This window comes from Pomacea canaliculata, linkage group LG4 (genome assembly GCF_003073045.1).
Source record: "Pomacea canaliculata isolate SZHN2017 linkage group LG4, ASM307304v1, whole genome shotgun sequence".
NCBI classification, from domain to species: domain Eukaryota; kingdom Metazoa; phylum Mollusca; class Gastropoda; order Architaenioglossa; family Ampullariidae; genus Pomacea; species Pomacea canaliculata.
In genome coordinates, this window is record NC_037593.1 from 11,265,517 (window position 1) to 11,291,066 (window position 25,550).

General features: G+C 42.2%; 1 protein-coding gene across 2 annotated transcripts; it reads left to right on the top strand.

Moving 5' to 3' along the window:
* The first annotated feature begins 2,035 nt into the window (after positions 1-2,035).
* LOC112562837 lies at positions 2,036-23,244 on the top strand. Of its 2 annotated transcripts, XM_025236381.1 has the most exons (4): positions 2,036-2,403; positions 3,062-4,104; positions 5,690-5,799; positions 20,919-23,244. In XM_025236381.1, exons 2-4 carry the CDS (start codon positions 3,117-3,119, stop codon positions 22,044-22,046), a joined length of 2,226 nt encoding a protein of 741 aa, XP_025092166.1. In that variant the 5' UTR covers positions 2,036-2,403; positions 3,062-3,116; the 3' UTR covers positions 22,047-23,244. The 2 variants fall into 2 exon arrangements, with proteins under 2 accessions (XP_025092166.1, XP_025092167.1); XM_025236382.1 differs by lacking the exon at positions 20,919-23,244 and having other exon boundaries at positions 2,047-2,403; positions 5,690-7,097.
* The last annotated feature ends 2,306 nt before the right edge of the window (positions 23,245-25,550 follow it).

Below are 25,550 nucleotides of genomic sequence, written 5' to 3' on the forward strand. Positions count from 1 at the left end.
GCATGTGGTTTTTTTTCATTTTGGATGGATGTGACCGTTACCACTAGCCGACAATATTTAGATGGCGGTCAGCTTATTTAATGCTGGCCCCGGCTTCATTACTCCGCGAGCTTCTTGCTTCGTCTTCATCATCTGTTATCCGGAGTTTTAGGAGTTTTAGGGCTCGCAAATCGACATTACTCGGCTCCCTCCACTTCGCAAATCACACAGGAGAGGACGCAGAGACGGTGTGAAGCGGAGACTCAAGCAGTTTCGTCTGGACGATCGACACAGGTTTCCACCTCATCCTTCTATCCTGCTATCCGATGTCCAGTCGATTCGTGGCAAGACTGATGAGCTTGAGGCGTGGGTACACAACTTTCGACTGTTCAGGGATACTTGTTTGTTGGTGTTACGGAAACATGGCTCCACGAAGGTGATGCAGATCTAGACATCTCGGTTTCTCTGGCCCGTTTCGATCAGATAGATCTGCTACAATTACTGGCATGAGGAGTGTGTTTCTATGTCAACAGCAGGTACTGTAATACGGTTATTATTCGTGAAAGGATGTGTACTCGCGACCTTGAACTTCTCACGATTTCTCTTCGCCCATTTTTACCTCCCGAGAAAATTCCCCAGCTGGTTTTCACCCTTGTGTATATTCATCCCAGGGAAAATGTTTCCAATGCGTTACAGTGCATCGCAGATGTGACTCACCATCTCAACTCGATTTGTCCTGATGTTCTTACGTTTATTTTATGAGATTTTTGACTGAATAAGACATGAATAGTTGTGTGCATGAAATTATGAATTTTTAAGTTTTTAATTTTTAATCGGGAAAAAAAAAAAAAAACCGCGCATTGAGCGCATCTTTGTGATGCGGATACTGGCGCGCTATAAAACTACATCATCATCATCATCATAAACGCACGAATCCACACACACAAGAACTTGGCTGACTGTTGAGTCTTGGTGCTGTGATAAGCTGGTTTTATTCATTCAGCACGATTAAAAACGAAAAACTGTTGAAAGATGACTTATCAAATGAACAAACTCTGCATGTGAGTTAAATAACGTTGAACGCGTTTACGGGAACAAAGGACAGAGTGGATTATTTCCAGCTTGTAATGAATTTTCTTGAAAAATTAAGTGTATAAATTCAATAATTGAAAGTATATCTTGTTAATATTGCTGGTGTCACTTGGTGTGTAGACGTTTTATACATCTTCCAAACTGTGCACAAGACAGGAGGGTGCATGCAGTGAGTATGACAGTTGCAAATCAGAGCGGACACAGGTCTCGAGCGCACGGGCTACACGAGACGAGGATAAAGGGTCAATAGTTCATGGGCAGGGCCGCCGAGAGCCAGCCCGGGCCCCGGGACAGATGACCTCTCCGGGTCCCTTGTACTTGTAATCGTAAATTATTTTCCCAGTATATAATGTATGTTTACAATTCGAATCTCAATATCTACACTCAAACTCAACTTCTGCATGTGTAATGCTTGGGTGTTCTGTCCTTAGACCTTTCTTTAAAAGAAAAAGAAAAGGAGAAGAAGAAAAAAAAATCCACTGACCAAGGCCGGGCTCCCTTGACAGCCGCAGGTCCGGGTACACCAGACCCCCTGTCCCCCCGCTCTCGTCAGGCCTGTTCATGGGTTGCTAATAGCAACAACAAAATCAGTGCATCATTCTATGGACGTGTACAGGAGGATTGCTGTCTGTCTGCCAAGACCAACGCTTAGCCTCTTGCGCAATTCCCCGCTGTTAGTCTCGGTGAGCCTAAACAAAGAATGTGACTGAACAGGAAGCTTTGTAGTCTCAAGCCTCGTTTTAATAGTTAACTGGAAAAAAAATCGTCCGTCAGCAGTCCAGTAATGCAAGTTCGTGATCATACGAAGAAACTCTCTCAAGACCCCCACCTCCCCATCTTCTCAACCTACGAGGTTGTCTCCACCAGCTGTTACTTCGGAATCAATGTCAGATGCTGCGACACCCATCCTTTACACTACTTTCATCCATCCTGGCAAAGATGTTCGAGCTCATACTGTATAAACTGCAATGATTTTAGACTATCAAACCTAGCGATAAGACGAATATAACAAAGCCTTTAAAATTCTTTTTTCTGAGGATTGTATCTACGCCCCGAAGGTACAGAGTGGCTCTAGCATTCCATACAGTGAAGCGACTACACGCAATAAAACTTTGACGTGTTTTAAAAAAAGACGTCATCAGATATTCAGTATGACGCAGCACGATGTCACGTGTCAGATGCCAGTAGTCGGCGGTGCGGTGGCGCAAGGGTTGGAGTTGACTGTCCTGGGTTCAGTTCTCGCCTCAGGCACGCTGTTGTGCACGTGGCATCTGTTTACATGGTCACTACTAGGACGGGTGTCTCTCTGGGTGCTCAAGCTTTTTCGCTGAGGTAAGCAATTTTTCTCAGAACACCATCCATAGGTATGCAAACAAATATGTCAGTAACATAATGTGTTCGATTTAGTCACCTTTGTAAAGAGCTTAACATAAACATCTTTCTGTTTACTTCTGTGTCAACTAAAAGGTACGAACTAACAAAAAAACTTTAAAAAATTCATATCAAGAGTCTTTCTCTTTCTTTTGGTTTTGTTCATGGATCTTCGTGTCTTCTTGATCTGTGCTTTTTGCTGTTGGGCCTTTACAACTTGTCTTACGTGAGACACAGACACGCGCTCAAACACTAAAGCTTACTCTCACCTATGCTAAAGGTATCAGCAAAAACACAATCTGATCAGCGCGAATGGCCGCCAGCGGTTCTTTGTAAATATATATATATAGAAGACAGTTGATGCATTATTAATCTGCAACTTACACAGCTTTAAGCTATATATATATGTGTGTGTAAAATAATAAAAAAAACATATTGAAATACAATATTTAAATAGAGGGCTTCACTAATTATGTTTCTTTGGTATTGAACCTGTAGATGGCTGGGTCTCGTCTTGTTTAGTTGTTTTTGTACACGCGTATTGATCACTCATTTATGTATCTGTTTTTGTTGGTAAAAACTGTTCAGCTTCTTATGTTTATGGTTTGTTGACTTGCAGAAAATAGTCAGAGCTTAGCTAAATCGTTTTAACGATAGAACATCAGAGAACAGCGATGGGTCCTCTCACAGCTTTCATTGCGTGGACGGTGTCATCCTACGCGTGTCATCAGCTGGCCAAGGTTTTCCTGACTAACGTCAGCAATTTGCTCCCCCACGTGACCCCAGTTACCATGGCTGCCGCACTCACGGTGACGCAGATGTTCTTCTGCTGGATGCTCACGACGACGTCGTGGAAGATCCGTTTGGCCGACGTCGCTAAAAACAAAGAAAGGATCAGCGAAAAAAACAATCATTTTCATAACAACTATCGCGTTGCCCTGGTGATGCACGTGTTGTCGACGTTTCTGACCAACTGGAGCTTAGCACGAACGGAGGCGGCCTCCACGTTGGCCATCAAACTGATGGAGCCGCTGGTGTCCGCGGTGGCGCAGCGGGTGTGGCACGGAGAGCCTCTCAGCAACAGCGTGTGGGTCAGTCTACCCTTGGTCATCGGCGGCGCCGTCGTCTTCGTGTCTGACGATCCCTTGAGTGTACAGCACGCGCTGAGCGCAGGTGTGGTGCTGGCCATGGGCTCCAACGTGCTGCTGGCCGTCAGAAACCTGGCCATCAAGGGACTGCACTCTGGACAACTAAACCTTGGCCCTCGCCGTTTCAGCTGGTCTGTTGGTGGTGTCCTAGTGGGAATGTCAGTACTAGTGCTGACTGCTGTCTGGTGGCTTGAGATCGTGGACATCGTGTCACGGAGGTCAACTCGTGCTGTGACGTCACTGCTGCTGTCGGGGGCGTTTCACGTCACGTACTCACTTATCAGCACGAGCGTCATCCTGCGCGCGTTGGACGTGGTCAGTCACTCCATGGCCAATGTCATTAAGCGCGTGCTTGTGGTGGCGCTCCTGTACTTCAGCGGGTCACGTAGTGCATCTGGCGTCAACGTTGCGGGTCTGATGGTGACTATTGTTGGTCTGGCTGTGTATGTCAGAGAAAAAACTCACTCCAAAACAAACACGTGTACTAAAAGGATTACCTTCCACTCCTTTAAAGGTAAGGCTTAACACACACACACACATTGTTTCAGCCTAAAGCATCAAATCTTGCTGTTGCAGAAGAACCAGTGTCTACCTAAAAAGTCCATGCGTAGCTTAAATTTCTCTACGCATGCGCAGACCTTAAGGAGACGTTGATTCTACCTGAGGCATCGGGTCTGGGAACACCGTCTCACGCCGGCATTTAGGTGTGCGAGGACACTGACACTAAATTGCCAGTGAAGATTCAATTGACTCCGAGCTCCAATCGTACCTTCCCAATAATAAACAAAAGGCAATTTAGTGTAAAGCAAAGTTATTAATGATAGAAAGTTTGACAAATCATTTAAAAAACATACAATGCTTCAAATTGTAAATATGGCTTGTTCTCTGAGAGTCCCGTTACAATTTCCAATTGCTAATGAAGATAGCATGTCACTGCCTTTACTACACACAACACACTACACTCGTTTCACACACTCGCTACTTATCTCTTCACACAAAGGTCTCTTGTGACGTGGAGGGCGCGGTACAATTAGTCGGCGACACACGCCAATACACAATCATCAGCCACAGACACTGAACACTACTCTAGCAACGACTTCTGTTTCTTAAGCAGCATTCCGCAAGTCTCTCTCTCTTTACTTCTTCAGTGTAAATGCTTGACACTTACTCTCATCGCTTATATACAAACTGGACAAAGGCATTTGGAAGCATCCAACATCTACCACTGACGCACCGAACATTCCAAGAATTGCGTCCGTCACTCTCGCTCACACACCTGATAGCGAGGTTTAAGGGGTCACAGTCCTGGGGGTGACACACGGAGGTCAGGCGCAGGTAAAGGTCACGAGACGCATCTACACTGTTACGAATTCAATTTTGAAGACACCCACGAAGGCGCACATTTCTACACGTGTGTATGTTTTCTGAATGTCAAACAGGACAGAGTTTTTGTGTGCAAATCGTTTTTCAATGTTATAATATCTGTAGTATACTTCAGTGTATTTTAACTTTACGTTAAGTAAAACTTCAGGTTTTGGTCTACATGAAACGAAATCAACATTCCACACGTTTTCTAGAATCATATTTGTATCATATGTATAGATATCACAGCACTGATTGGTTTAAAATAGGCCAACAGTATAGGTAGTGACTGTTATCTAGGATGTTATCTCTCGAAATCTAAATTGTTCGCGTTCTCTTAAATTATAATATCATCTGTTTCTGTGTCGTTTAAATTTTCTATTTTGTCAGGGATCTGTGTTTACTGCTAATGGCAAACCATGTAAAGTGTCACTTTAGCATAATCACAGAAATGCAAAATCATAGCTTTTAATTCCCAACACTTTGTTTTATGGGAAAATATAGGCTTTCTGTAAATATTGACTGCATTTCTTCATTCTACCTTTATTGCCGGGTGGTGTGCGAAGTAAGTACAAAGACTAAAGAACCACAATTAATCTCAAATAGAAAAAAAGAATGTGAGTTCCAAATCTGTGCTCTATTGTTCCATCATAAAGTTTGTTTTTAATATAATTACATTCAACTTTTACTTATGAATGTAGTTATTAGTGTTGCTAAGGGAAAAATTATATCTACAGGGGGAGCAAGCAGCCAGTGCAGACATCTAACCAAGGTGCTGTTTGTCACGTGTCCCATACTTCTTATTGGCTGGCACCTTTCTGGTATCATCATGTATGATATCGACAACATGGCGCCGGCAAGTCCTTACGGACTTCGATGGCCAGGACGCCCACACAACTTCATGCTGCTGTCTCAGTGGGCCGACTTCCTGTCTTTGGACTACACCCGCCATCCCTTCGACACGGACCGCCTGGCTCCTACCCTGCACACCAACGACGAGGTGGTGTGGGAGATGCAGCGACTGCACGTGCAGGTTCTGACGTCACTGCTAGCGGGTCGACGTCACGCCATGCTGATGGACTTCGCCACTTACGAGAACAAAGGCGACGCCGCCATCACAGCGGGACAGGTGGCCTTGTTGAAGCGACTCAACGTGACTATAGTGTTCAGCTGTTCCACTTATCTCTGTAACGACAAGAGCCTTACAAAAGCAAGGGAGATAAGCAAAACATACAACTCAACATCACTTATTATTCTTTTGCAAGGTGGCGGTAACGTCCTGGGTTACCCTGGCTTTGACACTGCTGGGAAAAGAATATTGAATCTTTTTCCAGATTTTCCGTCTCTTTTGTTTTCTCAAAGCATCTGGTTACACAAAGGAAATCAAGCTCATCTAAATAAGTGTCGTGAGATTTACTCCCACAGGGAGAACCTGACCATCTTCTTGCGGGACAGACAGTCGCTGGGTCTGGCGCAGAAACATTTTCCAGGGACGAAACTCATGCTGATGCCCGACATGGCGTTTGGCCTGGGCCTTGTCCCTCGCACCATGCCGCCTACACACGACATCTTGTGGATTAAGAGAGCAGATGATGAGTCTTCAGGGTATAAAGTACCCGAGATACCTACTAACCTCAGTGTTTATGTCGGCGACTGGCGAGAATGGAAGACAAACCAGGGCAACACGCCCATGGAAACATCATTTCTGATGGCCTTTAACGGGTTGTCGTTCTTGCAGCGTGGGCGCGTGGTGATCACTGACCGACTACACGGCCACATCCTGTCCGTGCTGCTGGGAATCCCTCACGTGCTCATCGACAACCCTCCCTACTTCAAACTCTCCTCCTTCCGTCGGTCGTGGACGGCGGGGTTATCCAACACGGTGCTGGTCACCACAGGGGAGGATGCTCTAGAAGAGGCACAAAAACTGCTGAAGAAGTACAATAATTATCTTCCTAATGTTGTACGTCCTTAACAGCTAGGTGTACATTCCTGGACTTATTTAAACACATCATAAACAAGGTTGCGGGCCAAACGTTTTTATTTAAGTCCGATAACCTTTTATTGATCAATAGAAAACTAAACTTTTTGTTAGTAATTTTATGTAAAGAAAATCATACGTTAAAAAAATTAAACTAATCACAAACCAAGGCTTAGCAGATTTTCTTCTTGATTGACTTTGTCCGAAGTGGACGTTAGACATTTTTTTCTTGGCAACACGTACGTTTATGTTTGGAGTGAGTTTCTGTGTTGTGAAGCATCCAGCATCTACCAGTGACGTACCGAACATTCCAGGTACCAAGAATTGCGTCCGTCACACTCGCTTACACACCTGATAACAAGGTTTAGGCGGTCACACTCCTGCGGGTGACACAAGAAGGTCAGGAGTAGGTAAAGGTCACGAGGCGCATCTACGCTGTTACAAATTAAGTTTTGTTTTGCTCGTCCCGATGACACTTAAGCTTTTACTGACTTTCATACCCGAGATATAATGTTGGGATGTATGGTTGATTACACACGGGTCATTACTTTGAAAATCTTGACACGAAAATCGACGCATACTGTTGAATTTGTGGACAACACGAAGTTCTTCGTATCACTTACAACCACAATTTTCGTCTTTCGAGTTTTTAGGTGTCAACCATCGGAAAAGTAAAATAATACTAACGTTTTTTCTGCATTTAAAAAAACAAGTGTTTCAACAGTTTATAATATAGCGATGATTTTTATTTTACATGTCTTTGTACGCTCCTATATCTCAAAACGGGGTTTATGTCTTTTACCACAACAGACTGAATTCTCAGTTCTGCTTTCACAACCGGCAGGCGCTGAATGTTCGATGAAATTTGTTGAATATTAGCTGAAGTACGTTCATCTCGTAAGAGGATTATTTCAGCCCATTAGCTAATGTTCACCCTCTCCTTATCAGCAGAAGTCCCAAAGCCTATTACCACCCCATCATAGTTGGCGAAACCAGAAACCTAGTTGTCGAGACTTTCAGTTCGCGTTGCTTCTAGTGGACCATGCAGCGATGAAGGTATGGACTTGCGAAACACATACAAGGTGTGCTGTCATTATGTGCTACAATTTAAATCTCGCCGATATCTATATATATCCGACTTTGCGTCTTACCACCTTTATGCGAAGACAGGAAAGAGGTTGGGGGAGGCGGATTTTCTGGTTCTCTGACATTTTCATCATTCAGAGTTGATCGCGGAGAAAAAGCATCCAACCGTGTCCACGTTTTTGAATTAGCTGCCCATATTACACGGAGGAGTGAATAGCATGGTAGCACGTGTATTTTAGTTATTTCTAGTCGAATGGGTATCTTCTTTGGGGAAGGTAGGGCAGCGGTGGAGAGGAGATGGACACCAGGGATGTGTACAGGTGGATTGCTGTCTGTCTGCCAAGACCAACGCTTAGCCTCTTGAGTTCTCCGCTGTTAGTCTCGGCGAGCCTAAACAAAGAATGTGCATAAACTGAAAGCTTTGCAGTCTCAAGCCTCGTTTTAGCCGTTACCTGGAAAAAATCGTCCGCACCAGTCCAGTACTACAAGTCCGTCTGGGCACCGTCCTCTTAAAGCTGGCGTAGAGAGAAGTGAGGTCTCTAACACCTCACCCTCAACGACCTGAAAAAGTTTAGAGACGACCCTTACTAGACTGCGGCACGTGAACTTGCACCGTTCACCATCGTTTAGTTCAAAAGTTTCGACTATCTAAACGCTGCTAGAAAGAAATCGTAAGTATGGATGTATGCAAAATTTCGACAACTAAAGAAATACGTGTTGTGAGAAAATTGGGTTTGAAACTGGAACTGATGACCACATAACCGAAATGTCTGTCATAAACTATCGATGTTGCAGCCCAATGCTCCTAGAGGAGTAAAAAGGAATAAACTAAACTAACTCTATCGACAGTATCTCGAAAATGAAAGTTCTTCCCGGGACATGGAGTGTCCAGCAGGCAAAGGTCACAGTCATCATCACATCCACGCGGCACACTTCAATGACGCCAGTTGAAGATCTTTATCACTGTTCTACTTTTCCAACAGAAGAATTTGTATCAGCATGGTCCAATGATTGAACAGCACACACTGCTGGCGGCTGTACCCCTCCACCCTTCATCCCCATCCCTGCACCACCATTAGTCCCTCTAGCAAAGCAGCGAGAAGGGAGTCACCTCAAGGCCCCCACGTCAGTAGAAGCAGCGGTTAATGAGGCTTTGCCTTATTCGATGGTTAGTTAGCCAGCACATTATTGGCCAGCAAGAGACTGCATCTGTAGGGTTTGTTTTTGCCACAGTGAAAAGATCTAAAGAGAGGTCGAGTGTTGGGAAAAAGAACGGTAAGGGACTACTTTATTACACTGCGTAAAGTCATCCAACTAGTAATTAATTATCTTACGATTAGAAGCTAACATGCCATCTCAAGGTTCACATAGGTCTGACCACACTGAAAACAAACACCTTTTAAAGACCATTCAAGGACGTTTTCAGAACATGAAAACGAAACTACAGGTCAGCTGTCACTTATAGTTTGTTACGGAGATACAGATCAAGGAAGGAAGATATAACATGGCACACAAGTTTATTCGTCATTTTGTTATAAGGAGTATATGAAGTAAGTTTCAACTCTATGGTACTTCTCATTTATCCCATTTCTATGTGTTTTCACTTGTGCTTTATCTACAGAAGCAACATTCAAAGATGCATTGTAAAATCTACACTGAGCGTTTGCCTTTTTTTTTTTTTTTTTTTTTAAATATGCAGTATTTGTTTTCTTATTTTTGTTTTACTCGTCTATGTTGGAAACTGCACATTTCAACATTTCAATCATGATGACTTTGCTTTATTAGTTTGCCTCTTGAATAAAAATGTCATCACGTTTGTTAGGGTTTAAGGATTTGTGGATTGGAGGCAACCAAGTGTTTCATGGGACAGAAATCACATTGTTTTTTCTTGATAGCTGATGATGACAAAATCCGACGAATGCTAAGTGACAAAAATGAATCAAACTGAATATTCTGACAACAAATGTTATGATTTATATGAACTCAGTTTAGCTCTATACGAAGTATCCTACATAACTTACGGAACAATTACAGTTACCGATTAGCAGCTAGGACAGTTTCTTCGCTTTATTTATTTTTAGGGACATTAATGATTTTATGTTCTTTTTACATATCAAAGAAGCTGTGATCACTTTCATCGTAACATTATGCAACTGTACTTTTGTGTGTTTCCATTATTTCTCATTTATTCATCCAGTGAAGCTCTGTTTTTCCTGACATGACCTGTTTCAATCTGAGACACTATACAGGCTTTTGATCTCGTCTACTGACTCTGGCAGCACCCGCGCTCATGAGACAGAACTTTAATAGTCACGCTTCGATTCAATCTGGCCTGTCAAGCGCCCTGACCTTTCACCTCTCTCCCCCTAGTCGAACCCTTTGAAAAGATATCCTCTTTATTAGAAGTTTGGCCTTTGAAAAAAGCGAGAGGTATGTCCCCTAGATTCCGACAGCTTTTGAACGGTGGATGGCGAGAATAATGAAATAATGAATAATGCACGCAGAAAAGTACTAATAATTTTTTTTTATACGAACAAGACTGATATTTTTAAGGACCTATTCACTAAGGTCTTTAATGTCACTAAGACGCCTTTTATGCCGCATTCTGCGCACTCCCAAATATTACAAACTAATTAGAAGCGTCTGTAAGGACCGTACCCACCCTCCATGTCAACATTTTTCAACAATAGAAAAACAACAACAACAAAAAAACAAACAACAGTAGTATGGAAATACACAAAAGAGGACAAAGGCTCGAAAGGGACTTGTTCAAAACGGAGACTAATACTGGTTATGATGAGCGAAAAAAAAAAAAAAAAAAAAAGAGAGAGAGACAGGGGGTTGGGGCGATGAAAGGTGTTTAACGCCAAACTGGCAACTAAAGGCGTATCCAAGCAACATGGTAGACAAGAGAGAAAACTCTACTGACTCAATGAATAATGAACTCACTGGAGTTATTGCTTGTCATTTGCTCATTCCTTGGGACGAGGAACCTTCTGCCAACTCGTAAAGCTAAAGACTGAAAGCTGAATCTTTGACTATTGACAGGAGGCCAGAATATAGAATGATACTCTCCAGACTAATACATCATGTCGGCAAATCTTTCATGTTTTCGTGACTTACTCGCGCGACTAAATAATATTCAAAGGAAAATACTGAATAAGTTTTCCTGCATGAAAAGAAATAAATCATTGCTCTAACACAAAAATTCTACAAAAGAACACAAACATGCAAGCGACGCAGAGAACATTCTCACCCTGTGTACAGACCACGCAGCAGACGACACCCACTTCCACTCCATTACGCACTCCATCGCATGACGTCATTCTCACTTTGACATCATAAGTGCGACAAATTTTGAAAATGTTTACGTAAATTAAACACAGACAAACAAACAATGTCGTCTTAGAGTCTGAGTGAGACATGTTTGTTTGCTAATGGTTGGGTAACTCTTCACTCAAGGCGCGTCACTAACTTAAACTTCATGGAGCGCACCTGTATATAAGCCGCACCAACTACATTTTATTTTTTAAAAATTCTACTTTATTCACCAATGAACCCAAGTTCACTGAATCCGCTAAAGTCTTCTTCGGTGTCGGAGTTGTACAGAAATAGTAACCATTGTCTCCTGCGTCTGCCCTTTGTTACTGACTCAGAGAACGTAGATATACAGAGGCTGCACTCCTTCTTTGTCCTTATTTGTTCAGAAAAGTTGCGTCCCTTTGAAACGTGATGCTACCAGGGTGCAGCCTCTCTCTATCTACCCTCTCTGACTTACATCAGAGGCACCCTGGTAGCATCAGAGAGGGTAGATATAGAGATGCTGCAGTCTTTCTTTGTTCTTAATAGATTTACTGCCTAGAAATGTTTAAAAATAAAGATAGCATCCAACGGCAAGGCCAGTAGTTTGTGTTCACGTTGTTTGCCTCTCGGTAAATTCCTTTCTGATCCGCCTGATTGCGTGAGGTGCGTTCTCCCACTCTACGTTCTACGTGCTACGTTCTATGGATGTTTAGGTGTTTACAAAAATAGATACACAAACCAGAGGCTAAGTCACGTGCACGTTCCGAAGGTCGATCTAAGGCAACACAGTCGACGCTGACAGGTGTTCAAAGACAGGTGTTCAAACTGTTGATGAAATGGATGGTTCCAGTTTCAAACTGCTAGGTTCTCAGTGCCTTCTGCTCCATAGCCCAGCCTCTCACCTTTCGCGCCCCCTCCTCCGCTCGCTCCCCCTCCCCACCGCCAGTTTCCTAAGTTGCCGTTGATGTTTACCTCAAGGCCTTTGACAACGATTAACTGAAGAAAGCGCAGAAGAAGGGCAGACTCCATGAAAATGAGAATTTAATATACAGTGTCGTGATTGTGGGTCACATGTGTTTGTTACAAGGTTTCGTGGGAAGGAAGGGAATGGGATTGCCTGAATTCTGCTCGGTTTACAAACAGCATCCATATTGTAATCAATTACCTCTAGATGTAGATGAACAGCATTGAAGGGAAACGTGAGAGCTGCAGTCAATCCCTGGCATGTTTGTTTACATCGACCGAAATTCGCTTCTGAGAAAATAGTTGCCGGAGAGCACAATCAATTCATGCATCGGTAATTTAAAATATATATATATAGAGAGAGAGATATGAGCAAAAGCAGATTTCATAAATTTATTGAGTATTGAACTATTAAACTATTATTTAACAAAGGTGATGAAAATGTACATAAAATTATTTGTTTCTTTATTTAGTTATCTCTTTGGCGTGCACACGCATGCACACAGACATAAACACATGACGACTTTCATATTTTCACGAGATGTCCTGTGTGATGGAACATTTCATATGCCAGTAATGTTGTAACAACAAGGACGGCTGTAAACATATACTCTGCCAGATGCCGTTATGTAAGCATCATAGATTTCGCTCAAATCTTGTTTTTTTTTCTTTTTCAAATGTTGTTTTAGTGAAGCTTTTCTCACGCGCGTGGGAACGGAAATATGTTCTTCTTTCTTCATTGTCTGTATTTTTTTTCTGTCCCTCTCTCTGTATTTTTTCTATTTTTTCTATCTTTCTGTGCCCCTCCCCCACTCTCTCTCTTTGCATACCCCACTCCACCTAAGCTGAAAAATGAATCATTGGGGCACATCTGTAGGAGCTTATCCCTCCGAATAAAACAGGTTTTCTCGCTTTAGGATCGAAGGACACGCGACAAGAGAGCCAGCGACCGGGCAACCGTATCACCGACTCACTGAGTAATTGCAGGTGTTTAACAGGGCCGCAGAATCGGGTGAGGTGGCAGGACTTGAAAAGAAAAGGCAAATACTGTCATAATTATTTGCATTTTGTTTTATTTCTATAATCTTTATTTCTAATTCTCTATAATTCCCATTGTTAAATGCATAAAAAATCTTCAGACGTTTCTGAACGATTGAGGCTCGTTTCCTTTTCACATGCATTCGTATTTTGAGGTGAAGTGGTTTGTTAGAATTACAACATACCTATAATTCTCTGTGATCTGTATGACCATGTGACAGTATTAACGCAACAGCGTTGTTTGAGTGTAGACACATTTCTAGATGTTTCAGTGCTACTTGTGAAAGCTCATTAGAAATTTATGAGATGAATACCTGTGCTTGTGTCATTAAGAATTTTAAACGTTTGTCCATACGATTGGCATTTCATTTTCATGTTACTGGTCTGCCACAATGTTTAGGTTATTCTATAATATACTATATTAGAATATTAATATACATATACATACATAATTTAATCGAACATCAATTTGTCGCGAAAGTCATCGTTGATCCCTTATGTTTTGATAAATTATTTTCCTGAAACGAATTTTCCCTCTTTAGCCGTTGAATGAAAATTTCTTTACCACGGAAAGAAATAACCTTAGAATGGATTGTTCAGTTGTAAATGCCATTTTCAGAGGTATAGCCTGCAGGTTATGAAAGTTTCCATCTTGTTGCCCGAAAAGATGATGTTAAGTTGCAATAAGTACGAGGCTGGCGCATTGCTGGAAGGTTCGTACATAAAGAACATCACATCTGGTGTAGTAAAACGAGTCCCCTGTACCCGGGGCACTCACCTTAATCATCAGCTGGATCTAGGTTCGGCCTGGTGTTATCAAGCTATGGTGAAAACAGACATCTTAATGTTTTCCTTTGATGATATTTATTCTCACTTCTTATTCATATTCTAAAAGTGCAAATGGCCATTATCTTTATGCTGTCGGTCGCACATTTGAGTTGCAGATGCAAAGTACATATTCAGTTTGTTCTTCTTTATATCAGACAATACTCCTGGATGCCTTGTGCGTGTGTATATATAGAGAAAGATATTAAGTTTAAGTAGAATATTTTAACACAGCTGACTCGTTCCCCTACAGCAACAAGCATAAATGTCTGGGAGTTTTGACTTGGAATTTGTGAACTTCGAACATATGTCATTAACCAACAGACCCATAGGAAAAGTGGTGTTGAACGTCAGGAGATATTGTTAGAGTCCGAAAGTAATATTCCCGGGTGTTTAGTATTCTAGAAAATTACTTGAACACTGGACACTTACATCCTAACAACCCAAACTTCGGTATCTAACCTTATCCCAAAACAAACGCCTGCTATAGTTCCAGATGCAAACAACGATAACAAATACAAGAGGCGTCATCCGGGCTTTTCTCCCATGATGGCGGCCGAAGAGAAGTTTCGAGCTAGTGGAAACATGTCGCGCATTTAATTGCACTAATTGCCGCTAGAAATGTCCTGGCAAATCGTTTTTCAGATTTCTACCGGATGATGCAAGGTTAGCACATGTTAATTTTCTAAGACGTTCTTTATAGATATAAATATTGCTTGCTGAAGATTACCGATGCTGAACAATGTCGTCTGCTACACATTATTTTCACGATTGTATACACCTAACCAGAAACCTTGCCAGTCAGAGGTGCCACTGGCACAAGACATCACTGACAGCCCCCCTGATGTTTCATTCATTCTCTAGCTGTCATGTAGTAAACAAACGCTGCAACATTAAAAAAAAAAAGCTTTATTAGGACGAATTCTTTCATCTTAAACAAATTCAAAGGCAACTTTATGAGTCAACGACAAGAAAATGTCAACAGAAGCCAAAAAGGAACAGCTCATAACAGATTTTTCTGAACATCTACCTCAGCCTGCCCCTGATTTTGTGATGACACGGATCATATGGCAAAAAGCAAAGAGTGAGATGGTCAGACAAGGATGAAATCATTGCCTTGTTATTATATCAAATATTTTGTGCACTTGTCTTTGATGAAATTGCTAGAAAGGAGAAAGTTACAATCTAGAAAGAAGTGAAATGGGAGTCAGCTTGCTGGTGCAGAACATGAACAATTTCTGACTCTTAAGCAATATCCAACACTAAAGGAAAGTCTGGTTGTGTCCAGTACATGGTTGTTCAACATTATTTATTTCCTGCATTGCACATATTCTGCTCATGGACAAAGTGACAGCAAGGCTAATGGTGCAGTTTTAGACAAACACAGACTTAAAACCGTTATTCATGGTAAATCTTCTCATTAGATAGAACATCAGGATGCAGTGTCTGTACATCAGTGTGGGCTTAAATTTTATTTTGAAAAGAAAATGCAAGGTTGTTTGCTACTCAGTTTTCTAAGCGAAAAAGAAAGTTTATAAAATTGAATCACTTGATTATTTTCCATGTCAAAGCACTCTTTGTTATTTATCTTTATATTGATTTTGGTTTCATCCTAGGATCCTATGAGACTTACTTGAGAAATTTGAAAAAAAATTGAAGCAAATTTATTTGTACTGTGCTGTTAAATGCTCACTTAAATGTTTCCCTAAGCATTGTAATTTGTGCATTTGAATCTAATATTTTCATAAGCTGGCCACTTTTCCTGTATTTCAAAGTGTCAAAATATTGCTTATGTCATTTGATTGTCCTATTTACAAGTAGTTTTCACTTCTTTATACTTTTTATGGCACCTCTTTTTGAAGACTGTTTATATATTATACATATTTTTAACCCCAGTAGACCCAGTTGATCATTAGTAATTGAAGAGTAATGCTGGTTGACCTGAATGTCAAGTATAAACAAATTTTAAAAATGTAAGCTTGATGCAAAACTTGTCTTTGAGTACATTGGTGCACTATTTTTCATAACATCATGACCTTTAATTTATCTGACTGCATTTTCCTAATTCTGATGTGGGTGTGGGTGTGTGTGAAAGAGAGAAAGCTGACAAAGATACTCACATGTCATATTGACTGCCAGCTGTTTGGACAAACAAAACAAAAATCAGTAATATAAAACCAAAATACAAATTATCAAGTGCAAGAAGATTTCTAAAAAATCAAACAATAAGAACAACAACAACAAAAAAAGGATAAAGATCAGTATAAACATTTAAAGCCTACTTTTGTAAGTCTACTATTTGTTGCTTGCTAGTGTTTATGAAGCGAAACATTATGTACCAAAATACCTTCATGGATAATACACTGAAATACACACTGAATTTTTTTATGATGGTACACACATTACTGGAATGCGATTTACTAGACGACAAAATAATTTCTTCCTCGCTTGTATGTAATTATCTCCCCTGAACCTAAAGATACCGCTAGGGTCGCTGCGCGCAAGATCGACATCGCAGTTTACATACCGGATTTCGCTCTATGACCCATAGTATTGTAGTATTCAGGAAAAAGAAGTATGTAAACATTCTCCTAACACATGGCGTCTCCATAGGAAGCAAACAGTCCACTGGCGTTCGATACCCGTGTAGCCCAAGTTTCCTTTAGTCGATCCAACTGTCTGAAATAGGTACCCGACTCTTTAGAGGGTGAGAGAGAAGCGAGACGGAGAGAAGATGGGTCTCGTCCTAAAGACAAGAAGGCCTAGAACTTCACTCATAAAAAAGGAGTGTCTAGCAGACAAAGAGTCACTCAGTCACGCATGAAAAGGAATACAAACAACAGATGCGACATGCCGAGACATGAACGAAAAATGTTTTCTCTTTCTTTTAGGTCTTGTTTCTGGGTCTTCATGTCCTCTTGGTCTGTGCTTTTTGCTCTTGGCCTTTATCTAACTTATCTAACCTCAGACATAGACACGCGCTCAAACAGCAAACCTTGCACTCACCTATGGTACAGGTATCAGCCCGAGGCATTAACAATCACGATCTAATCAGCGCGACTGGCCAACAGCGGTTTTCTCTCAATGTATGTAGTATGTATATTCACTTGCTACCTACACAGGTTTAACCTAGGATGATATATATATATATGTAAAATAACAAAAAGCATATTGAAATACTATATATAAATAGAGGGCTTTACTAATTATGTTTATTTGGTCGTGAGCCTGTATAGATGGCTGGGTCTCTGACTGTTTAGTTGTTTTTGTGCACACATACTAATCAATCCTTTATGTATCTGCTTTTGTTGGTAAAAATTTTATAATGTTTATGGTTTGTTGTGTTGCAGAAAATTGTAATTTATCTCAACCGTTTTAACGATGGAACATCAGAGAACGGCGATGGGTCCTCTCACAGCGTTCATGGCGTGGACGGTGTCATCCTACGCGTGTCATCAGCTGGCCAAGGTTTTCCTGACTAACGTCAGCATTGTGTTTCCCCACGTGACCCCAGTTACCATGGCTGCCGCACTGACGGTGGTGCAGATGTTCTTCTGCTGGATGCTGACGGCGGCGTCGTGGAAGACACGTTTGGCCGACGTCGCTGAAAACAAAGAAAGCATCAACGAGAAAAACAATAATTTTCTTAACAACTATATCGTTGCCCTGGTAATGCACGTGCTGTCGACGTTTCTGACCAACTGGAGCTTAGCACGAACGGAGGCGGCCTCCACGTTGGCCATCAAACTGATGGAGCCGCTGGTGTCCGCGTTGGCGCAGCGGGTGTGGCACGGAGAGCCTCTCAGCTACAGCGTGTGGGTCAGTCTACCCTTGGTCATCGGCGGCGCCGTCGTCTTCGTGTCTGACGATCCCTTGAGTGTACAGCACGCGCTGAGCGCTGGTGTGGTGCTGGCCATGGGCTCCAACGTGCTGCTGGCCGTCAGAAACCTGGCCATCAAGGGACTGCACTCTGGACAACTAAACCTTGGCCCTCGCCGTTTCAGCTGGTGTGTTGGTGGTGTCCTAGTGGGAATGTCAGTAGTAGTGCTGACTGCTGTCTGGTGGCTTGAGATCGTGGACATTATGTCACGGAGGTCAACTCTGGCTGTGACGTCACTGCTGCTGTCGGGGGTGTTTCACGTCACGTACTCGCTGATCAGCACGAGCGTCATCCTGCGTGCGTTGGACGTGGTCAGTCACGCTATGGCCAACGTCATCAAGCGCGTGCTGGTGGTGGCGCTGCTGTACGTCAGCGGGTCACGTAGTGCATCTTTCGTCAACGTTGCGGGTCTGATGGTGACTATTGTCGGACTAGCATTGTATGTCAGAGGGAAAACTCACGGCAAGACAATCACGTGCAATGGTAAGCTAACCGTACTCTTCTTTGATGGTATGGGTCAATGTCTTATCATTTAAGCAGACACGTACAAGCGCAGAGAGAGAGAGAGAAAAAAAAATCAACATATTGATTGAACACAAAACAGCATAAATCCCTGCAATAGAACGTGCATCATCAGCTTTATGAAGTGTATAATGAATTAAATAGTCAACTATGAGATAAATTTAGATACATCATAGGTGTAATTTGCTACATTATTAACTGTAGAATTCCTAGTATTTGCTACCAGAACGGATAAACGAAAAATAGATGGATATTGGTAATACATGTTATGAATATATTTCTTTATCAATACACTATATCTTAGACATAAGAAAATAACATGCTATTCCGATTCTGATAGACAGAAAGAGAGAAAGACTGAATATAGCACAAACTTTAAAGTTTGTATTTGATAGTTTTTCAGATAAACACACAGTGCGGATTATTTTATATATGTATTTGTCTTCAGTGAGATGATTTCTGAAGCAAGGAGAGCAGCACAGGGTGAATAACGTAATAACCGCCAAACATACAAATTGTCGTAGTCTTATCACATTTCACTATCTATCTATTCCTCTTCGTGCATCAGGTTGCACATAAGGTCTCAACCAGAGTTCGCCACCGATGTCGATCGGCTGAAACCCGCTCTAGGTGACCCCATGTCCAGCCCTTTCCCTTCATCTCCCTTTCCACTGTTCTTCTCCAAGTTTCCTTTGGGCGGCCTCGTTTTCTTCGGCCGTCTGGAGTCCATCGCAGGGCGACTGTGGAAAGGTCTGCTGTCTGCTGGCGGAGCACATGTCCAATCCATCGCCAACGCCTTCGTTGAACCTGCGTGTTGATGGACTCGGTTTCAGTTCTTCGGTGGAGTTCTTCGTTGGTGATGGTATTTGGCCAAAAGATATTAAGTATGCGCCTGAGGCATACAAATTGTCGTAGTCTTATCACATTTCACACCTGGCGTATAAATTGTTCCGCTCTCTCTCTCTCTCTCTCTGTATCTCTCTCTCTCTCTGTATCTTTGACTTTGATCTTTCTCTTTTTGTGATACAATTTTTCTTAATTCTTTACCATGTAAGGTTATCTCATTTCCAACCATTATGTTCGAACATAACACACTAGATAATGCAACAACATGGCAGATACAAACCCAACCACTATAATAGTTGAGGCATAAAATGTCAGCACGCCCCTTGCGGACAAGATCGTATCAGCGCGAGCTGCCACCTGGAGGGGCGCAACCGGTCCGGGCAAGGGAAGTGGGGGGAGGGGGCGGTACTCAATATGGCGCCAACAGCAACGTCACCAAAGGTAAATAGTATGGCGCCGGTAAAGATCACGAGACACATCTACACAGTTAAAATGAGTTGGAAATCAGAACACGAACATCTGTACACTTGTGTCTGTTTTGTGAATGTCAAACAGGAGAGAGTTTTGTGTGCAAATCGTTATCAATATTATAATATCTGTAGTGTACTTCACTGTATTTTAACTTTACGTTTAGAAAACTTTGAAAATTTCAGGTTTTTTGTCTGCATAAAGCCAGTTCAACACTCTACACATGTTCTAAAGTCATATTTTTATCACATAATTATACATTTTTTTTATTATCTCCGATTGCTTCAAAATAGGCGAACAGTATACGCAGTAACTGTTATCTAGTTTGTTATCCCTCGCAATCGAAATTATCCACATTATCTCAAAATTATAATATCTTCTGTCTCCAAAGGAGGCTGTTTCTGTGTCGTTTAAAACTTGTATTTTGTAGAGGGAGCTGTGTTTACGGCTCATGGCAAACCATGTAAAGTGTCCCTTTAGGATACGCACAGAAACGCAAGGACGTCACTTTAAATTTACAACACTTTGTTTACTGTGGCAGCATAGGCATTCTGTAATATTTCTTCATTATACCATTATTGCCAGCTGGTATGCAAATTAAGTACAAAGAATAAAGAACCACGATTAATCTCAAATACAAAAAGAATGTGCAGTACAAAATCTGTGCTCTATTGTTTTATCATAACTTTTGTCATCATAACTTTTGTTCGTTTTCAATAAAATTACAGTCACCTTTTACTTATGAATAATGTTATAGATTTACTTTATTAAATCGTTCTCTGTTTTTAAATATTGGTAAACGATAACTGTAAGACTTTTCCTTGTTTTAAACGATGATTTTTTCTGTTCAGTATTTTCTAGGCTAACGTATTCAGGGAGAGCAAGCAGCCAGAGCAGACATCTAGTCAAAGTGCTAGCAGCATTGCTTGTCACATGTCCCATACTACTTACTGGCTGGCACCGTCCTGGTATCATCATGGAGACTGCACCGTCAGTGATGATCAACGCGTCCGACAGAGCCACATACACACTTACAACCGATATCATCGACAACATGGCGCCGGCAAGTCCTTACGGGCTTCGATGGCCAGGACGCCCACACAACTTCATGCTGCTGTCTCAGTGGGCCGACTTCCTGTCTTTGGACTACACCCTCCATCCCTTCGACACAGACCGCCTGGCTCCTACCCTGCACACCAACGACGAGGTGGTGTGGGAGATGCAGCGCCTGCACGTGCGGGTTCTGACGTCACTGCTAGCGGGTCGACGTCACGCCATGCTGATGGAGTTCGCCACTTACGAGAACAAAGGCGACCCCGCCATTGCGGCGGGACAGGTGGCCTTGTTGAAGCGACTCAAAGTGACTATAGTGTTCAGCTGTTCTACTGGACGCTGTAACGATGACAACCTAAAAAAGGCAAGGGAGATAAGTAACGGTTACAACTCAACATCGCTTATTATTCTTTTGCAAGGTGGCGGTAACCTCCTGGGTTACCCTGGCTTTGACACTGCTAGGAAAAGAATATTGAATCTTTTTCCAGATTTTCCGACTGTTTTGTTTTCTCAAAGCATCTGGCTTAAAAATAAAAATCGAGCTCATCTGAATGAGAGCCTTGAGATTTACTCCCACAGGGAGAACCTGACCATCTTCTTACGGGACAGACAGTCGCTGGCTCTGGCGCAGGAATATTTTCCAGGGACGAAACTCATGCTGATGCCCGACATGGCGTTTGGCCTGGGGCGTGTCCCGCGCACTATGCCACCCACCCTCGACATCGTGTGGCTGAAGAGAAGTGATCGCGAGTCTTCCGGATATAAAGTACCCGAGATACCTACTAACCTCAGTGTTTCCATGAGTGACTGGTGGGATTGGAAGACAAACCCGGGTAAATCCCCCATGGAGACAGCCTTTTTGATGACCTTTAACGGGTTCTCGTACTTGCAGCGTGGGCGCGTGGTGATCACTGACCGACTACACGGCCACATCCTGTCCGTGCTGCTGGGAATCCCTCACGTGCTCATCGACAACCCTCCCTACTTCAAACTCTCCTCCTTCCGTCGCACGTGGACGGCGGGGTTATCCAACACGGTGCTGGTCACCACAGGGGAGGAGGCTCTGGAAGAGGCACAAAAACTGCTGAAGAAGTACAATAATTATCTTCCTAATGTTGTACGTGCTTAACAGCTAGATGTAAATTCCTGGACCTATTTAAACTCACCCGCTTTAGTAAAGGTAGATTATAAAAATGATTTAGAAGGAAGCCTAACTGGAGATTACTCACTAATATATTGTTCTATTGCGATGCAAATTGGGAATATTTAATTGTAAAGATTTGGTGAATCGTTTAGTTCCAAGCAGTCACCTGCTGTATACGAGTCCAAGTCCGCAACTAGAAGGTCCTTCAAAGGTGGAGACCCAACCTAGATAGTCGGATCGAAGGAGATTCCATCCCATGCCCACATGACCATAACAGGGCGGTAATGTGATATTTCATGCACGCCTTACCATGGAATAATTAGAGGAGAAGAAAAATACAACTTCAACTTCGACCTATTGCCTAGGAAAGTCTATTTTACCAATAAAGAGGCAACGATGCTTTTAGAAGAGTTTTACATGGGTATGTATATCATGAGTGTAGAAAAGTATATATGTATATGGTATTTATAGAAAATGATAGTACACAATGTGAGGTAATATCTACATTATACTATTCTACTAAAATGTACATGGTCTATTGTCACGAAAGAGTGGGGATAGAGCTGTAGTGTGGGTTGGCCCGTCTGTTCTGTTCACAAGACAAGCAGTCACGTAAGCAAACGGACGGGCTGAAGGTGAACTCATACCACTTGAGACTCGCGACGCCTACATCACCTGGAAATAAAAGGTCGTTCACGTAATGGCAGTCACGTAAGGCAGGGTCAGGTGTAGCCGCGAGGGCGCTATCGTCATAACAGACAAGCCTTAGAGCGAAACACGTGTTTGATTACGTTATAGAATGGGGAACGTTGACACAACGTAAGTAAGAAGCCAGACAACTAGGCAACTAGCTTACGTAGAGCATCGCTGGAAGGCTGGGAACTACGTCGTACACTAGCTAGGGTGTGTGATTGGTTGTTGTGGTATGTCATGTGGTGTGACTGGCCAATCGAATGCATGGATGCCACGTGCCAGATGTTTTGATCTTGATTTTCGAGGAAAACTCGAGGCTTTTCGATGGAGACTCTGGGTGGGTAACATCGAAGTGAGTTTGCAGCTCAAGACTTCGCTACCTCGTGGTCAGACAGAAAGCTAAGTGGTATGTACAGGGCCGCCGAGAGCCAGCCCGGGCCCGGGACAGACGACCTCTCCGGGCCCCTTGTAATCGTAAATTATTTCCCCAGTATATAATGTATGTTTACAATTCGAATCTCAATAAGAAGAAAAAAAAATCCGCTGACCAAGGCCGGGCCCCCTTGACAGCCGCGGGCCCGGGTACACCAGACCCCCCTGTCCCCCCCTCTCGTCAGGCCTGGGTATGTATATGTGTAGGTGTATCGTAGGGAACGAGTGATTGTGCAGTGTTGTGAGTGTGGTAGTTAAGAATAGATTGACTCACTAGATATCTGGATTAGGGTTAAGGAGTAAGAGTTAACGGGACAACCTAGATAACTAGCCAAGATAGGGAACGAGATCATTGGCAAACTTGCCTGTTCTTTGTATTTCCCTTATCACTTTGTAATTTGTATAATCCTCTCGACAGTTAATAACTTTCCTTTAATTAATATACGAAATTGCCTTGAGTTGTTTATTGGGGTGATGCATGCTTGGGGCTCGATGAGTTAGTTGGAAGTGTAAATAAGCAATTTAGTGTTTGTTCACGCGGTGATTTGGTGGAGGTATCGAGAGTGTGATAGGCCGGAGCGAAATCGTAACCTCTACCATTTCCACGTGCTTCCACTCCAGAGTTCACGATATCTATTATAATGTCAATGAACTGTAAATAAATTATTTAAAAAAATTGAATTACTTTTGGGGAACTGGATTCGAAATGTTTGGGATTTTATGTACATTGGTAGAAAACTGAGGCGATGTTATGGTTGTAGATGTAGCCTACACATTATGCGGGTAATCTGTCACTCCATTTGTTTGCTGGAAAGCTTGTTACACATTTCAAATAGTCTGTCCATTAGCTTTGACTACTGTGCACATGAACCATTAAACAACGTTTTATGTCTAAACTGCAAACGTCCATGCTTGTCATATATTTTGTTATCTTGGCATTTGTAGGTGTGGAAAAAGTTTGAGCAAGATCTCTTGATTTATGATCCTACCACTCGAAAAAATGTGTTTCTACATTGAATTAAAACCAATATTACAGAAATAAATTACTCAGCAAGGATCTTACAACTACTATTACTACACGCACGCTCGCACATGAATGATGGACAGCTTTACTTTGACACATGCCTATATACCCCTATATTTCAGTCGTGGGCCGCAGTCTGCAGACACTTTTAAGATGAGTAAAGAAGTGACAAACATCAGACTGTAACCTCGCCAGGTCTTGCCTTTGGTTATGCTGATATTTTTGAGGTGCATAACTGTCAACAGCACGGTCATGCGCATGTAATCTAACGATTTTGAATTATAACCGACTTTCTCACTCCCAACCCTCTACCTCCCACGCAAAATCTGGCGATTTCCACAGAAGGTCTGATCGCGATCAGCAGTAGCTAGGAGTGTGCAACGATCTCTTGATAACAGTTTGTTCACGCATGGCTGCAGCTGGACAAATCATGGTCGTGAAAATGTCGAGAAACTGTGGCTTGATATTGTTGTTCGAGCGAAAGCTGGTATGATAAGGCCGCATGAAGTTGATGCAATTAGATGAAATATTTGTTGTATACGAGACTTTCAATACAAAGATACATTCGGAAGTTATTTTTGAAGAGCATTAGTCATCGAATTTCTGTATTTTGCTGTCTCTGGCATATTTTTTCAAGCTGTTTCGTCAAACCCACCAAGTCAACATCAGCATACAAAAGAATTCCATCTTATCGTTTATGCAGACACATATACAAACACACACACACACACACACGAGGGCACGTTCTTGTGTAAATGTTGCTTGTGAAAGCTGTAGCATACCAGCTGCTACCTCTAATGTGACGTACTTCACATTTATTCTCACTGTGATGTCACTGTCAAGGTGAATGCGATTGATAGCTTACACATATGCCATAACTTCACTTTATACATAATTCTCCCATTTGGTTTTTTTTTTTTTTACTTTTGAAGGCCACGCCAAAACACACACACAGTCACGGTTTTACCTTCGCCTAAACAACCAGCCATGTTTTCTGATTCTGACTTCTTGTGACTGTCTTCTCCTCATCGTCTGTTTTTTTTTTTTTTTTTTATCTCTCTCTCCTTAGAAGTTATGTTTATAACATCACGACAGAAGAGACAGAACCTCACCATCCAATTTCCTTAAATCCCCAACAAGTATCTGTATCATAGTCGTAAAATTCTAGGTGTTACTATTGATCACAATTTGTCTTGGTTCCAAGGAATTTATGGGAGCTAATAAAAAATAAATAATTACATAAATAAAAATTGTTTCTAGGTACGTATCCACTTAAACCGCTTTGGTTGGCTTTTTTTTTCGATGAAAGATGCGGAACTTTTCTAACCTTTCCCCGTGAG

Excerpts from the sequence above, each read along its gene's own strand:
- LOC112562837 (XM_025236381.1), top strand. The coding sequence starts at position 3,117 with ATGGGTCCTCTCACAGCTTTCATTGCGTGGACGGTGTCATCCTACGCG. Across the intron at positions 4,105-5,689 it reads TACCTTCCACTCCTTTAAAG|GGGGAGCAAGCAGCCAGTGC; the intron begins GTAAGGCTTAAC and ends TTATATCTACAG. Across the intron at positions 5,800-20,918 it reads TCATGTATGATATCGACAAC|ATGGCGCCGGCAAGTCCTTA; the intron begins ATGGCGCCGGCA and ends ATCATCGACAAC.